The sequence below is a fragment of the Balaenoptera borealis genome (assembly GCF_965194805.1).
Source record: "Balaenoptera borealis genome assembly, chromosome: 11".
Taxonomy (NCBI): Eukaryota; Metazoa; Chordata; class Mammalia; order Artiodactyla; family Balaenopteridae; genus Balaenoptera; species Balaenoptera borealis.
In genome coordinates, this window is record NC_138868.1 from 14,270,436 (window position 1) to 14,285,273 (window position 14,838).

The 14,838-nt window shown below is 48.8% G+C and overlaps 1 protein-coding gene across 8 annotated transcripts in view; it reads left to right on the top strand.

Moving 5' to 3' along the window:
- The window catches only part of LRP4 (LDL receptor related protein 4), a 52,073-nt gene that overhangs the window by 21,102 nt on the left and 16,133 nt on the right, over positions 1-14,838 (top strand). For 5 of the 8 annotated variants that reach the window (XM_082340102.1, XM_082340103.1, XM_082340098.1 and 2 more), the window contains 18 exons: positions 320-537; positions 698-874; positions 1,619-1,741; positions 3,433-3,641; positions 3,819-3,900; positions 4,683-4,788; positions 5,550-5,751; positions 7,220-7,409; positions 7,494-7,625; positions 8,558-8,698; positions 9,064-9,150; positions 9,257-9,428; positions 10,064-10,226; positions 10,349-10,574; positions 10,931-11,234; positions 12,607-12,825; positions 12,987-13,121; positions 13,982-14,090. In XM_082340102.1, the coding sequence (XP_082196228.1) occupies positions 320-537; positions 698-874; positions 1,619-1,741; positions 3,433-3,641; positions 3,819-3,900; positions 4,683-4,788; positions 5,550-5,751; positions 7,220-7,409; positions 7,494-7,625; positions 8,558-8,698; positions 9,064-9,150; positions 9,257-9,428; positions 10,064-10,226; positions 10,349-10,574; positions 10,931-11,234; positions 12,607-12,825; positions 12,987-13,121; positions 13,982-14,090 (2,995 nt within the window). Of the gene's footprint in view, positions 1-319; positions 538-697; positions 875-1,618; positions 1,742-3,432; positions 3,642-3,818; positions 3,901-4,682; positions 4,789-5,549; positions 5,752-7,219; positions 7,410-7,493; positions 7,626-8,557; positions 8,699-9,063; positions 9,151-9,256; positions 9,429-10,063; positions 10,227-10,348; positions 10,575-10,930; positions 11,235-12,606; positions 12,826-12,986; positions 13,122-13,981; positions 14,091-14,838 lie in introns of those variants that run through there. The other 3 variants (XM_082340101.1, XR_014231207.1, XM_082340104.1) reach the window with 3 other exon arrangements.

The window sequence follows — 14,838 nt, forward strand, 5'->3', positions numbered from 1 at the left end:
TCACACTAGTATATTGTCAGTTCCACAAGGTCAGGCTCTTTATCTGTTTTGTTCACTGCTGCACTCCCAATACCTGAGATAGATATGCCCTGCTCGTAGCAGGTACTCCAAAAATTTTTTTGTTAAATGAATACATGCCCTGTCTAGAGACATTTAAATTCAAATATTGAAAAAATGCTCTGCAGACCAAACAGAATGTATCTCCTACCAGTTGGAATCACCTGGGTTAAATCAACGAAAGCCCCCTGCCTCATTACTATCCTGGGTACTTACCCACCCTCTACTGCCTTCCTCTCCATGTCCTTTTTTCTATTCCCAGTACCATTTACTGGACAGACTGGGGCAACACCCCCCGCATCGAGGCCTCCAGCATGGATGGCTCTGGACGCCGCATCATCGCCGATACCCATCTCTTCTGGCCCAACGGCCTCACCATTGATTATGCCGGGCGTCGTATGTACTGGGTTGATGCTAAGCACCATGTCATCGAGCGGGCCGATCTGGACGGGAGTCACCGCAAGGCTGTCATTAGCCAGGGTGAGGCCCTCCCTTCACTCTCCTTTATCTCTCATCCTACTTCCCCCGTCCCAGCCCTCAGGAGCCTTGGCAGAGGGTGAAATTTGTACAGTTGCTGGGCCTGGGCCCAGGGACCAGGCAGGCTATGTCTAGACTGAGGTCCTCCTGGACTTTCCCCCAGGCCTCCCGCATCCCTTTGCCATCACCGTGTTTGAAGATAGCCTGTACTGGACAGACTGGCACACCAAGAGCATCAATAGTGCTAACAAATTTACCGGCAAGAACCAGGAGATCATTCGCAACAAACTGCACTTCCCCATGGACATCCACACCTTGCACCCCCAGCGCCAGCCTGCAGGTAAAAAACCGCCCACCTGGTGGGCCTCCAGTGCTTCTGAGAACCTTGCACCTGTCGCAGTTGCCGTTGTTTCCCGCGGGGAAATTTGAGATTAGCACTGATGTGGGCGAATCCCTCCCTCTGCTGGACATTTAGGGTAGTACAATGTTGAGACTCATGAAAGACATTCTTTTTTTTTTTTAAATAAATTTATTTATTTTATTTATTTATTTTTGGCTGCGTTGGGTCTTCGTTGCCGCGCGGGCTTTCTCTAGTTGCGGCGAGCGGGGGCCACTCTTCATTGCGGTGCGTGGGCTTCTCGTTGCGGCGGCTTCTCTTGTTGCGGAGCACTGGCTCTAGGAACGCGGGCTTCAGTAGTTGTGGCACGTGGGCTCAGTAGTTGTGGCACACGGGCTCAGTAGTTGTGGCGCACGGGCTTAGCTGCTCCGCGGCATGTGGGATCTTCCCAGACCAGGGCTCGAACCCGTATCCCCTGCACTGGCAGGCGGATTCTTAACCACTGCGCCACCAGGGAAGCCCATGAAAGACTTTCAATTTCACTGTCCCCATCTAATTCATGCAGACATTTCCTGTGTGTCAGGTATTCACTCTGCTCACAGGTGGGGCAGATATAAAAAATAATAAGGCATAGCTCCTCCCTTGAGGGAACTCACACCCTTGCTAAACCACTACTCACTAGCCTTGGGACCGTTTCTCCCAACCTTTGGTCTTACCTGACCTTCTTGCTCTGGGCTTTTTGAGCAGGGAAAAACCGCTGTGGGGACAACAACGGAGGCTGCACCCACCTGTGTCTGCCCAGTGGACAGAACTACACCTGTGCCTGCCCCACTGGCTTCCGCAAGATCAGCAGCCACGCCTGTGCCCAGAGTAAGTGGGTCTAGGGCACCTGCCTCAATGGACATGCCTTGTGAGGGTGGGTGGAAGGAACAAGGGATAGGAGTTCAGGGATTGCCAGTTGTGGGGAGGAGCCGGGCTCCTCAGGTAGCCCCTGGAGAGGAAGAATGTAAGAGGCTAAGGGCTCCAATGTCAAAGCTGAGGGCTGAGGGCCCAGCAGTAGTCCCTGAAGGCTCAGCAACACCACCCAGTCAAGTATGAACTCCTGCAGCCAGGCTTGTGTATCATTTCACCCAGGATGCTTTGTCTGTAGGCAGCAAGAGGGTTCCAGGCCCTTCTACAAAGCAAGGGAATGGTTTCCTAGCTCTTTACCTTTAGCCTCACCCTGTTACAGACTTTCTCTCAGCCCCTAAACCATAGAGTAAGATTAGGACTTCTGATGGTGCTCTGTATACATAAGCCCTGGATAAATAAGAGCCTAGTGAGTGAAAGACAGTGGGATCCCCAGGGGGCTCCCTGAACTGCTACTCTGGCTTCCTTTGAGCTCCTGAAGGTGTATTGCCTTGAGAGGGTGACCTTGTCTAGCTCAGTGGTGCAGGTGCTTTTTCCTAAGAATAGTCCAGAGAGGAGTGATCCAGATGTATAGCACAACCAGCAAGGGGCTGGGGTAATTCCTCACACATCACAGCTCTTCTCATTTACTGCTGTATGCCCACTGATCCTCTCATCTCTGGTTAAAATCAAATTTCTCTTGGGATCTAGGTCTTTTCCAGAGAGTGAAATTAGGAAAACTATTCAGAGGAGCAGGGGCAGTGGTCATTCAACACACTTTGATTGAGAACCTCATTTCCTTGCCTTCTTTTGTGCCCAGCTTTTTCCATGGTTGTCTTAATGAGATGCAAGGAACTTCCCCTTAAAGGTTTCCCAGAGCTTAAAAGAAGACAGCTGATAAAGTTAGGCAGGAAGTGCCTTCCCAAGCAGAATAGTATACTGGGAAATATTCAGACAGACCAGAATAGGGGCAGGGGATGGAGAAGAGCCAGCTGGGAAGAATCTCTATAGAGGTGTGGCCAGAGCTCCATCTCTGGAGTCAGACCTGAGTTCAAGTCCCTGCTTCGGTGCTTTGTAGCTGTGGGATCCTGGACCAGTTACTTGGCCCCTGTTAGCCTCAGGATTGCTTATCTAGAGAATGAGAATAAAAATGGCATAAACCACAAAGGGTTGTTATGAGGGTAAAGGAAACAAGACAAGAAAAGCACCAAGCTCGGTGCCTGGCAAGGAGTAAGTGCTCTGCAAATAGTCATTATTGGCTGAAGTCGTGGAGAGCGAGAAGAAGGGATCTAGATGACAGAGTGGAGCAGAAGTCCTGAAGCGGACACGGAGGCAGAGAGGCAGGGTGGGCTTGACAGTGACCTAGCCAGTACATCAGAGGAGACTGAGCAAAGTAACAGGAGAGGCAGTCTGAGATGAAGCTGACAGACACTTAAACAGGATGCACCTCTGGGCCCTGGTCAAGTCTACTTCCATTGGATCTTAAAGTCTGATTGTGCCAGCACGGGCTGCCCGATGCTCAAAGGGGGCCTGAGGTGTGAAGAGTAGGGGACAAAGGGCACCAGACCCCAGGAAGTGTGATTGAACCAGATGTCACACAGGTGAGCATCTGTGTCTGTCATTGTTATTGGATTTAGAGCATTAAAAGAAGACCCCTTTCGGCCTTTGATCAGGTCTTGACAAGTTCCTGCTTTTTGCCCGAAGGATGGACATCCGTCGGATCAGCTTCGACACAGAGGACCTGTCCGACGATGTCATCCCACTGGCTGACGTGCGCAGTGCTGTGGCCCTTGACTGGGACTCCCGGGATGACCACGTGTACTGGACAGATGTCAGCACTGACACCATCAGCAGGGCCAAGTGGGATGGAACAGGACAGGAGGTAGGGCCCAGCATGGGCCCAGGCCCTCGGGGAGGGCAGAGATTGAGGGATGGAATTCACCCTCTCCTGGGTAAGGGCTTCCTTCCCCTACCTTTGCCAGCCTGTGAATTGGTGGAGTTTGGGCCCCAGAGCTGGGGTGTAAGTCCAGTTGGTGACACAGCTTTGCTTCCTGCCTAGGTGGTAGTGGATACCAGTTTGGAGAGCCCGGCAGGCCTGGCCATTGATTGGGTCACCAACAAGCTGTACTGGACAGATGCAGGTATGTAGAGGGCAACTATGGCCTGGCTCTCTGGGATCCTCTTACTTAAAACCCTGGCCTCGGGTATAAAGGGCCCAGTGCCCCTCCTAGACCATTTCTGTCTTGACCTGAAGTCCTTGGTAGGTCAGGAGTGGTTGGGCTGCTGCAGAGCTGAAGTGAGCAGCTCACATCTGAGGGTCTGGCATTTGCCATTCAAGTGGCGGCTACTTCTGCTGTGCAGCTGATGCTTGAGAATGCTTTGCGTCATTTCAGATAAGGAACCTACGCCCCGTGGTTTTCCTTCCATCGCTGTCTTGGTAAAAGAGGCATTTTCTATTAGGCAGTTAAGTGTGGGAGGTAAGGGGAATGCCTTAAACCAGAGCTATCAAAGTGTGGTTCCTAGCAATATCAGCGTCAGCATTACCTGGGAACTTGTTAGAAATGCAGATTCTTGGGCCCCACGTCAGACCTGCTGAATTGGAATCTTTGGGGGTTAGGTTCAGGAATCTGTACTTTGACAAGCTCTTCTGGTTTTTGTGTACACTAAAATTTGAGAAGCATTGCCTTAAATTATAGGACAGAATGGGTTGCTTGGGTTGAGGAAGCCTTAACTCTTCTACGAAATGGAACTGATCACTTCCTTGAATTTCTTCTTGAAATTCAATTCACTAAATATCCGTTGCGCATTTATCACAAAGTATTTCTTGAGCATCTATGGCATGCCATGCTCTGTGCTGGGCGTGGGAGGTAAGAGGATGAATGACCAAGACTAGTTAGTGTCTTTGCCTCTTACTTCTTGGTAGGGACAGACCGGATTGAAGTGGCCAACACGGATGGCAGCATGAGAACAGTACTCATCTGGGAAAACCTTGATCGTCCCCGGGACATCGTGGTGGAACCCATGGGCGGGTGAGCACCAGCCCCTTTGGAACAAGTTCTCCCCACCCCCAGATCTGAGTACTAGAGGGGAGTCTGGAGGTTAGAGAGAGTGGATAAATCTTACAGGCGCACCAAGGAAGCAAGAGCAGCTGTAGAAACCACAGAGCATCGTGACAACTCTGTCTCCCTCACGGACAAGGAAACCTTTTACATTTAAAAATTTTTTTCTTTTTCTGTTTTTTTGTTTGTTTGGTTGGTTTTTTGGTCTGCTTACCAAAGTAATCCATTGTTTTTTAAAAAAAAAAAAAGTTTGTAGAAAGTGAAGATTCCCTATAATCTCACTCTCCAAAAATAACCGTGGTTAACAGTTTAGGGTATTTTTTCCAGATTTTCTTCTATGTGTACGCATACACGTAGCGGTGGAGGTGATGGTTTTGGTTTGACAACAGTGGCATACTCTTCTGTAACTTGGGTTTTCACTTGGCTATATATCTTAGCTATCTTTCCATTTGGTTATATAGATCTATTTTTTTCTTCTTGATGGTTATATAGAATTCTGTTAAGTTGATATATCGTAATTATTTAACCCATCCAGTCAAGGAAACATTTAAGATCCTCGGGTACTTTTTGATAGGGATGTGAGATACAAGACCAGAACCCAGGAGGGGGCTGGGAACTGAGGCAAGAGGCTGGGGTAGCTGTAGCAAGCAGAAACCCTCAAACCCTAGGAACCCTGAATCCCTACTGGTATTAACTGGAAGGCTTGTAAGACCTCCCTTGCCTGTGCCCAGGTACATGTATTGGACGGACTGGGGTGCAAGCCCCAAGATTGAACGAGCTGGCATGGATGCCTCAGGTCGTCAGGTCATCATCTCTTCTAATCTGACGTGGCCTAATGGATTAGCCATTGACTATGGGTCCCAGCGGCTATACTGGGCTGATGCCGGCATGAAGACGATTGAATTTGCCGGACTGGATGGCAGCAAAAGGAAGGTAAGGGTGGCGCTAAGGCATCCTCCCACAGCCCTGACAGCCTCCAGGGTGGCGCTTCCTGGCTGGCAGCTAACAGGACCCAGGGAAGCCTAGGGGTGATCCAGCATGGTGCATTTGCTATTTCTCTGAAACTGCAGCTGTGCTCCAGAGCCCGGAGTCCCTGCTCCTTGAGGATGAAAGGAAACTAGGGATCATGTGGCTTGTGGGCTGGGGGTATAAGTGCTTTCCTAATAACCATCACCACTAATGCTAATTAATCACCAGTTGCATACTGGGCCCATGACCTCTCTCTCTCTCTCTGTTTTTATTGTTTATTTTGATATAATTTCAAACCTACAGACAAGTTGTAAGAATAGTCAAAAGAACCAATAACTAATATTTTGCCACATTGTTTTTTCTTGATAGCAACTTTGAAGATAATTTTTTATTAATTTTTATTGGAGTATAGTTGCTTTACAATGTTGTGTTAGTTTCAGCTGTACAGCAAAGTGACCCTACTGTATAGCACAGGGAACTCTACTCAGTGCTTTGCTACATTGTTATATCATTCTCATTCTCTGTCTGTCCACACACACACACACACACACACACACACACACACACACACACCACACAATTCTTCTGAACCATCTTAGATTAAATTGGAGCCATCCTGCCGTTGAACCCAAAATAGTCCAGTGCATATTTCCTAAGAACAAGAACATTGTCTTGCATAATCACAGTATAATGATCAATATCAGGGAATTTATCATTGATACAATATTACTATCTAATCCACAGTCTATATTCAATTTCACCACCAATTGCCCCGATAATGTCCTTATAGCTTTTTTTTTTTCATTTTTCTTTTTAAGTCCAGGATCCAATCCCAGATCACAGTTGTTTTTAGTAATCATGTCTCTTTAATCTGGAACATTTCCTCAGCCTGTCTTTGTCTTTCCTGATCTTCGTATCTTTAAAGAGTAAATGCCAGTTATTTTGTAGAATGTCCCTCAGTTTGTCTGATGTTTCCTTGTGATTAAGTTCAGATTATGCATTTGGGGCAGAAATACTACAGTGAGTAAAGTCGTGTCCTGAGTTTTCAATGTGTCTTATCAGTAGCCACAGATGTCAGCTTGTCCCATCATTGTGATACCAACTTTGGTTGTGCGGTTAAGGTGGTGTCCACTGTAAAGTTGCTATTTCTCCTTTTGTAATTAATAAGTAATTTGTGCAGAGACACTTTGAGATTATGTAAATAATACATGATCTTTTACAATCATCACGCAACCCTTGGAGCCAGGCACTGTCATGATCATATCACAGATTGGCTGACCAAAGCTCAGATTTTATAACCAGCTCTAGCTCAAGGTCACACAGTAGGTGGTACTGGCGGAGCTGCATCCTGCCTCCTCACCTGAGCCCTTGACCACTGCTCTGTACTGTCAGGACTTGCTGGGGCATGACACAAGTGCTGGGTCCCTGGCAGGTACTGATTGGAAGCCAGCTGCCCCACCCATTTGGGCTGACCCTCTATGGAGAGCGCATCTATTGGACTGACTGGCAGACAAAGAGTATTCAGAGTGCCGACCGGCTGACGGGACTGGACCGGGAGACCCTGCAGGAGAACTTGGAAAACCTCATGGACATCCACGTCTTCCACCGCCGGCGACCCCCAGGTAAGCAGCCCTTGGCCCATACTTGCTTCTCCTCTGCTTCCCTCTGCAACAGTCCTTCCCACTGACCCACTCCTCTCCACCCAGTGTCCACACCATGTGCTACGGAGAATGGCGGCTGCAGCCACCTGTGTCTTCGGTCCCCAAATCCAAGTGCCTTCAGCTGTACCTGCCCCACAGGCATCAACCTGATGCCTGATGGCAAGACCTGTTCACCAGGTAGGTCTAAGCATCACAGACCTAAATAGAGCTTCTCTGGGAGGAGCAGTGGCTCTCTTTCTTCCCTGCAAGTGGACTCTGGTGTGGTCTGAGAAACCTAAGCTTCTAGAGGCTTAGGAGCGAGACAAAGCTTTTAGAAAAAAGAAGAGGTCCAGAGGAGCAGGTAGACAGGATTAGAAGCAGGATCCAACTAGGTCTCATGGTGTCTTCATGCATATTAGAAAAAGATGCTCCTTTCTCAGACACTTTACTTTGATCTGTTGGGAAGTTGTCATAATATACTGATTCGGTTAGAACAAGTCAGTTTTGTTCCTTCTGCCCAAAATTGGTATAGTAAATACTAGAACATATGATATCTACAATTTGATGGTACCTCCTTTGGAAATGGCACTTTTGTGAGTACACACAACCAGCACAACCTTCGTATAACCTTAATTGAAAGGTCTCAGAAGCAGGACCTGGCTGCCCAGATGTTGGAAGTTGAGGTTTCTCCCTAGGGGCTGCTGCATGGTAGGCTGCATTTGAACGCTAACTTCCTGGGGAATTAGAGCAAGAAAGGAGCTCTGAATTGTGCTTCTCGGGTTGTGGGTAAAGCCCTCCTTCACCTAACATGAAGTTTCTTAAACTTCATGGTAAAAGGTCTTTCAAAGAGATTCATTTTCATGATATTAATAAAGAGTTATGACTATGTATCAGACCCAATGCTAAGGGTTTTCTGTACGTGATCTCTTTTATTCCTACAGCCACCCTGTTATTGTCCCCATTTTACAGATGATGAAAGTGAGGCTTAGACAATTTAAACAATGTGCCCAGGATCACAAAACTAGAAACTAATGGAGACAGGGCATGAACTTCAGTTTGCCTTACTCCAAATCTTCTTAATGGCTGTGCTAGGGTGACTGTCCTCTTTCCTTCTCTCCCCACCTGGGCAGGCATGAACAGTTTCCTCATCTTCGCCAGGAGGATAGACATACGCATGGTCTCCTTGGACATCCCTTATTTTGCCGATGTGGTGGTACCAGTCAACATTACCATGAAGAACACCATTGCCATTGGAGTGGATCCCCAGGAAGGTCTGTGTGGCCCTCCCTTCTCTCCTGGCCCACTGTCCCTGCCTTATAGCAACTGCTGCCCTTGCTTTCCCACCACCTTTGCCTCCTGCTAAGAGCCTGGGGGCTCCCCGTTCCCTCTGGCACGACCCCTGCCCCATCTCTATAGCACTTTCTCTCTGGTTATGAGGGCATGGGGTTTGGGGGCCTTCCTCTTCATCTGTGCCAAGAGCTATCCTGCTATGATATTTCTATATTTCCCTTGATATCCTCTGCTCAGGGGTATAGAGCTCTCTGACATGCCCTGGTGTCTCGGGGCATGTGAGCTGTGTGTGTTCCTTTGAGGGGCAGGGTGAAAGTCCAGGCTGAGCCAAGGCTTCCCTTTCCAGGAAAAGTGTACTGGTCAGACAGCACGCTGCACAGGATCAGCCGTGCCAATCTGGATGGCTCACAGCATGAGGACATTATCACCACAGGTGGGCCTTGCTCCCAGCCCGGGGACCACCTGTCTGGCTACAGAGCTGGGGAGATATCCCATCTGTTTTAAGGCAGGAGCCAGTGTGCTGTCTTGACTTCCTGCAGGGCTGCAGACCACGGATGGGCTCGCAGTGGATGCCATTGGCCGGAAAGTGTACTGGACAGACACGGGGACCAACCGGATTGAAGTGGGCAACCTGGACGGGTCCATGCGGAAGGTGTTGGTGTGGCAGAACCTTGACAGCCCCCGTGCCATTGTACTGTACCACGAGATGGGGTGAGAGCAGCTCTGTGGCTCCGGGCTGCGGGATGGGCTGGCTCAGCTGGGGCGAAGGATGGGGTGAAGGGGGGCAGTGGAGAGCAAGCATGCTTCAAAGGAGCACTGAGACTGACCTCTCTGGGGCACTTCCACTTCCTTGTGACTTCTTTCAGGGTGGCAGTATAGTGTAGAGGTTAAAAGCATGAACCTCGGAATCAGAAATCCAGGATTCAAATTTCTTCACCATTTATTAGCTGCGTCTGTCACTTTGGGTCCAATATTTAACCTCCCTGGTCCTCAGCTTCCTTGCCTTTAAAACGGAGCCGATAATGAAAATGCATGCCTGTGGACCTTGTGAGGATTAAGTGGGATAATGCATGGAAAGTACTTTTTTTAAATTGTAAAAAACATAACATTAAATTTACCATCTTAACCATTTTTAAGTGTACAGTTCAGTAGTGTTAAGTATATTCACATTACTGTGAAACAGATCTCCAGAACTTTTTCATCTTGCAAATCTGAAATTCTGTATTCATTAAGCAACAACTCCCTTTTGTGCATGTAAATACTTTTCACAGTGTTTGGCATATTGTTAAGTACTCACAGTATACAGGAACTGTGGAAATAACCAGCTAGTATTGTTTCTTGCCCAGGTTCATGTACTGGACAGACTGGGGGGAGAATGCCAAGTTAGAGCGGTCTGGAATGGATGGCTCAGACCGTACCGTGCTCATCAGCAACAACCTAGGGTGGCCCAATGGACTGACTGTGGACAAGGCCAGCTCCCAACTGCTCTGGGCTGATGCCCACACGGAGGTGAGGGTTCTACTCCTGCTGCTTTGCAGAAGCCTGGGGATATGGGAGGGGCCTATCTGGGATCTCCGCCGAGGGCTCCCAGTCTTCTGATAGCCACCCCTCACCCTCTCCTTCCTCTATAGCGAATTGAGGCTGCCGATCTGAATGGTGCCAGTCGGCACACACTGGTGTCACCTGTGCAGCACCCATATGGCCTCACCCTGCTCGACTCCTATATCTACTGGACTGACTGGCAGACCCGTAGCATCCACCGTGCCGACAAGGGTACTGGCAGCAATGTCATCCTGGTGAGGTCCAACCTGCCAGGCCTCATGGACATCCAGGCTGTGGACAGGGCACAGCCACTGGGTGAGAAGACCCCTAGGGCTGTAAGCCAGAGCCTCTGACTTTCTGGGGGTATCTCAACATCAGAGATATATCCAGAGCACAGAGATGCCTTTACAACCAGAGAGACAGGGACCTGCCTAAGCCCCCCTGCAGGATCAGGCTGTGTTCCCTCTGGGTATGGCTGGTACTGCAACAGCAGGGTGCTGTCATCTTCAAAGGACTCCTGGAGACACCCCTGGTCCTTCTGCCTCTTCCCTGCCAGGCACCAAATCCTGTTATGTAGAATAGCAGACAATCAGGCACAAAAAACTAGGGCCTTTATAAGGTTCAGACCATATTCCAGGCTGGGTGTCAAAACTCGTGCTTCTCTTTCTCAGGTTTTAACAAGTGCAGCTCGAGAAATGGTGGCTGCTCTCACCTCTGCCTGCCTCGGCCCTCTGGCTTTTCCTGTGCCTGCCCCACTGGCATCCAGCTGAAGGGCGATGGGAAGACCTGTGACCCCTCTCCTGAGACCTACCTGCTCTTCTCCAGCCGCGGGTCCATCCGGCGTATCTCACTGGACACCAGCGACCACACAGATGTGCACGTGCCCGTTCCCGAGCTCAACAATGTCATCTCCCTGGATTATGACAGTGTGGATGGAAAGGTCTATTACACAGATGTGTTCCTGGATGTTATCAGGTATGAGTGTCCCCGAAACCTCCAGAGGACACAGACCTGCTTCTGACCTCTGATGGGTGAGGTTGTGGTCTGTGTTGACCTCTAAATGGACTAAGTGATTCTACAACTTGGATAGTGAGTTCTGACCCTGAATTGTATGCTTTATAGTGTTATCACGTACAGCAGAGTTTCAAACTTTTGGTTTTTTTTGTTTATTTAAAGATTATGAAGTGTTTCAAGATTTTTTTTTTTTTCTGGTCACGCCACGCGGCTTGTGGGATTTCCCAACCAGGGATTGTGTCCCCTGTGGTGGAAGTGCGGAGTTCTACCCACTGGACCGCCAGGGAATTTCCCTATTTAAAGATTAATAGGGACTTCCCCGGTGGTCCAGTGGTTAAGACTCCATGCTCCCAGTTCAGGGAATGCAGGTTCGATCTCTGGTCGGAGAACTAGATCCCACACACGTGCCGCAACTAAGAGTTCACATGCCACAACTAAGACCCGGCACAGCCAAATAAATAAATAAATATTAAAAAAAAAAAAAAGATTGATAGAAGCCCAGTATGTAAAACAAACAGATAAAGTCAGGCTGGGGACTGGGAGCCTTCTACCCCTACCATTGGGCCCTGCAGGAGCTCCAGTGATCCTCTAAGACTCATTGATCAGTTGGCCATGTAGCCAAACCACATATCTGTATTATAATGCAGGAACGCTGGCCAAATGCCAAGGCTTATGGTCATTTACAAGGTTGTGTTGGGTTTTGTTTTTTAATAACTTTTGTTTTATTTAAATTTTTATTATTCCAATTTTTTACCCCGACACAGCTGAGGAATGTGGTACCCTGTCACCAGTTAGAGGGTTTTACCATGGCAGAGATTCTCACGTGGAAGAACAGGAGCATTCCCTTTTGTTCTCCCTGAGGGGTGTATTAGGATCTGGGAGCTGGTGGGCATATGTAGTTTAGAAAAGTCCCCCCATGTATTTGTGCCATGCCCCCCATCCTGAGGTTGAATTCCCCGGTGTAGGACTGCTATAAAAATGCACGGTAGATTTTGGAAAAATCTGCCCTTTCTCATAATCACTATCTAGCAATCCTTGTCTCCTCCTTAAGGTGTATGGGGTTTATTAACCTGTCTTTTGGCAAGACATGGGCCCAGATGCCCCCTACTTACAGCAGGAAACACTCTGTCCTCCCAATAATTTATTCAATTCGGCAGCTATTTTGAGTACCTAGTGTGCTAGATGCTGAGGAATGTACTTATCAATACTTGGTCCCTGCCCCTATGGAGCTTACAGTGTAGTGGGAATCCAATTATGGGAACATGGATGAAAGGGGTATCAGCCTATTGCCGATCTGGTCAGTCATCCAACCCTGCCTGGGCTGTTCCCCAAGGCGAGCAGATCTGAATGGCAGCAACATGGAGACGGTGATCGGGCGTGGGCTGAAGACCACCGATGGGCTGGCAGTGGACTGGGTGGCCAGGAATCTGTATTGGACAGACACAGGCCGAAATACCATCGAAGCTTCGAGGCTAGACGGTTCCTGCCGCACAGTGCTGATTAACAACAGCCTGGATGAACCTCGGGCCATTGCCGTTTTCCCCAGGAAGGGGTAAGTTTTTGGCCAGCAGAAAAGAGACCCAGGGAAGAAGGGCCTGGTGAAGAGGCTCTTGAAAGATGCCTATATATTAATGGTATCTGGGTGTCCCTGTATTCTCTCGACCTCTGGGTGCCATCTTCCCATGCCTTGCTGATGGCACTATTGTGTCCCAGGTACCTCTTCTGGACAGACTGGGGCCACATTGCCAAGATTGAACGGGCGAACTTGGATGGCTCTGAGCGGAAGGTCCTCATCAACACAGACCTGGGTTGGCCCAATGGCCTTACCCTGGACTATGATACCCGCAGGTGGGAATCCTGTCCCAGACAGCCTCCTGGAAATCAGGTGGGCAGAGGAGAGGATGGTTGAGATTGAAGCAGTGAAAACAAACAAGTAGAAAGCTCCTTGGTAGGTAGGGAAAAGCAAGCAGTGAGAAGTATGAGGGAACAAATTCTTGGAGCAGGTGTTGCTGAATCCAGCACTCAACCCTCAGGTGGGGATTATCTGGTTTACATGTTTTTCATTTGAATGCTTTAGCAGAGCATGTCCTCTGGCTGGACCACAGATCCCACTACCCCCCATCCAGTTAATGGCTGATTCTTTGCATTTGTTGCTCTCCTGATCCCATCAGGTATTGGAATTTGCAACTCCTGATCTAGATTAAAAATAAAAATACTGGAGGGCAGGAGAAGAGGGAGGAAGGGCCTCCAAAGCGGTCAGTTCTCCTTTCTGCTCTCAGAAGAAGGGAAGGGAATCAAAGTCACCTGGAGAGTTGGACTGGAGGAGAGGAATGCCCTCTTCCGTTAACTTCACTGAGCTCTTTGTAGACTGAGTCTCTTCTTGAAGGGCGTTCATAAGAATTTGGGCTTAGATTCTTGGGTAGGAGTCAAAGGGTGATCAAGTCGTTGAAGATGAGACTGGGGGCTGGCTCCTCCGAGGTCACTAGATTTCTACCCTCCCCAGAACAGCCCTGGCCTCCCCACTTATTAGTCACCAACCGAGTTCCGCTCTTCAGCTTGGGGATTCCCAGTGACCTCTCATCAAGTCAACTTGACTGCTCACAGCACCTGGCAGTTCAGCTCAGGAGGGGACAGCTAGCTCCCTGAGGGCAGGGCTGGACTCCCTGGCAAGTGTTTTCAGCAGCCGCCTTTTCTCCTTTCCTTTACAGGATCTATTGGGTGGATGCCCACCTGGACCGGATTGAGAGCGCCGACCTCAGTGGGAAGCTCCGGCAGGTCTTGGTCAGCCACGTGTCGCACCCCTTCGCTCTCACTCAGGTACTGGCTCAGGAGAGAGGTAAATAAACCTCCTTGACAGGGGTGTTTCCTCGGGGCTCTGCATCAGCAGCCTCAGCCCCAGGTGCTACTGAACAGGTTTGCTATAGAAGCTCATTTTAGGGGTGATTCTTGTACACTGAAGCCTTGCCACTATGTGCCCTGCTGCTCCTGCTGTCCCATGTTCTAACATTCGAAGGAGTGGCTCTCAAACAGCTGTACGGAGTCAACTGTGGAACTTGTTAAAATGCATATTCCCAGGCACTGGATATAAAGAATCTGCCTCCTGAGGGTTGGTCAAGGAATATTCATTTTAACAAGTTCCCCAGTTGATCCCAGTGCTGTGGTCCCAGCATGGAAGCTCAGGCAGCTTACTTTAGTGGGCAGAGGTGTGGAGTGGCTGAGAGCCAGAGTTTTGAGGCAGGTAGCCAGTCGGTAAGTGTTTATTGAGTGAGTACCTCCCGTGAGCCAGCTCTGTGGGGTCAAGTTCTGCCTGTGTCAGGAAGTAACTATGCAACTTTGAAAAGATAGTGAACTTCTCTAAGCTTCACTTACTTATAAAATAAACGAGTTTAATAACAGTATGCTCCTGAAATATACACAAAGCATTAGCAGAGTATCTGGCACTCAGTGTGTGTTATTTCTAATCATTTTATTTAGTATTAGCTGTCATTTTTTTAGAGTTCTAACCCTGTATAATAATTCAAGAAAGGAAAAAAGGTATACCAAGCCTGGGGCCAAAACAGGGATT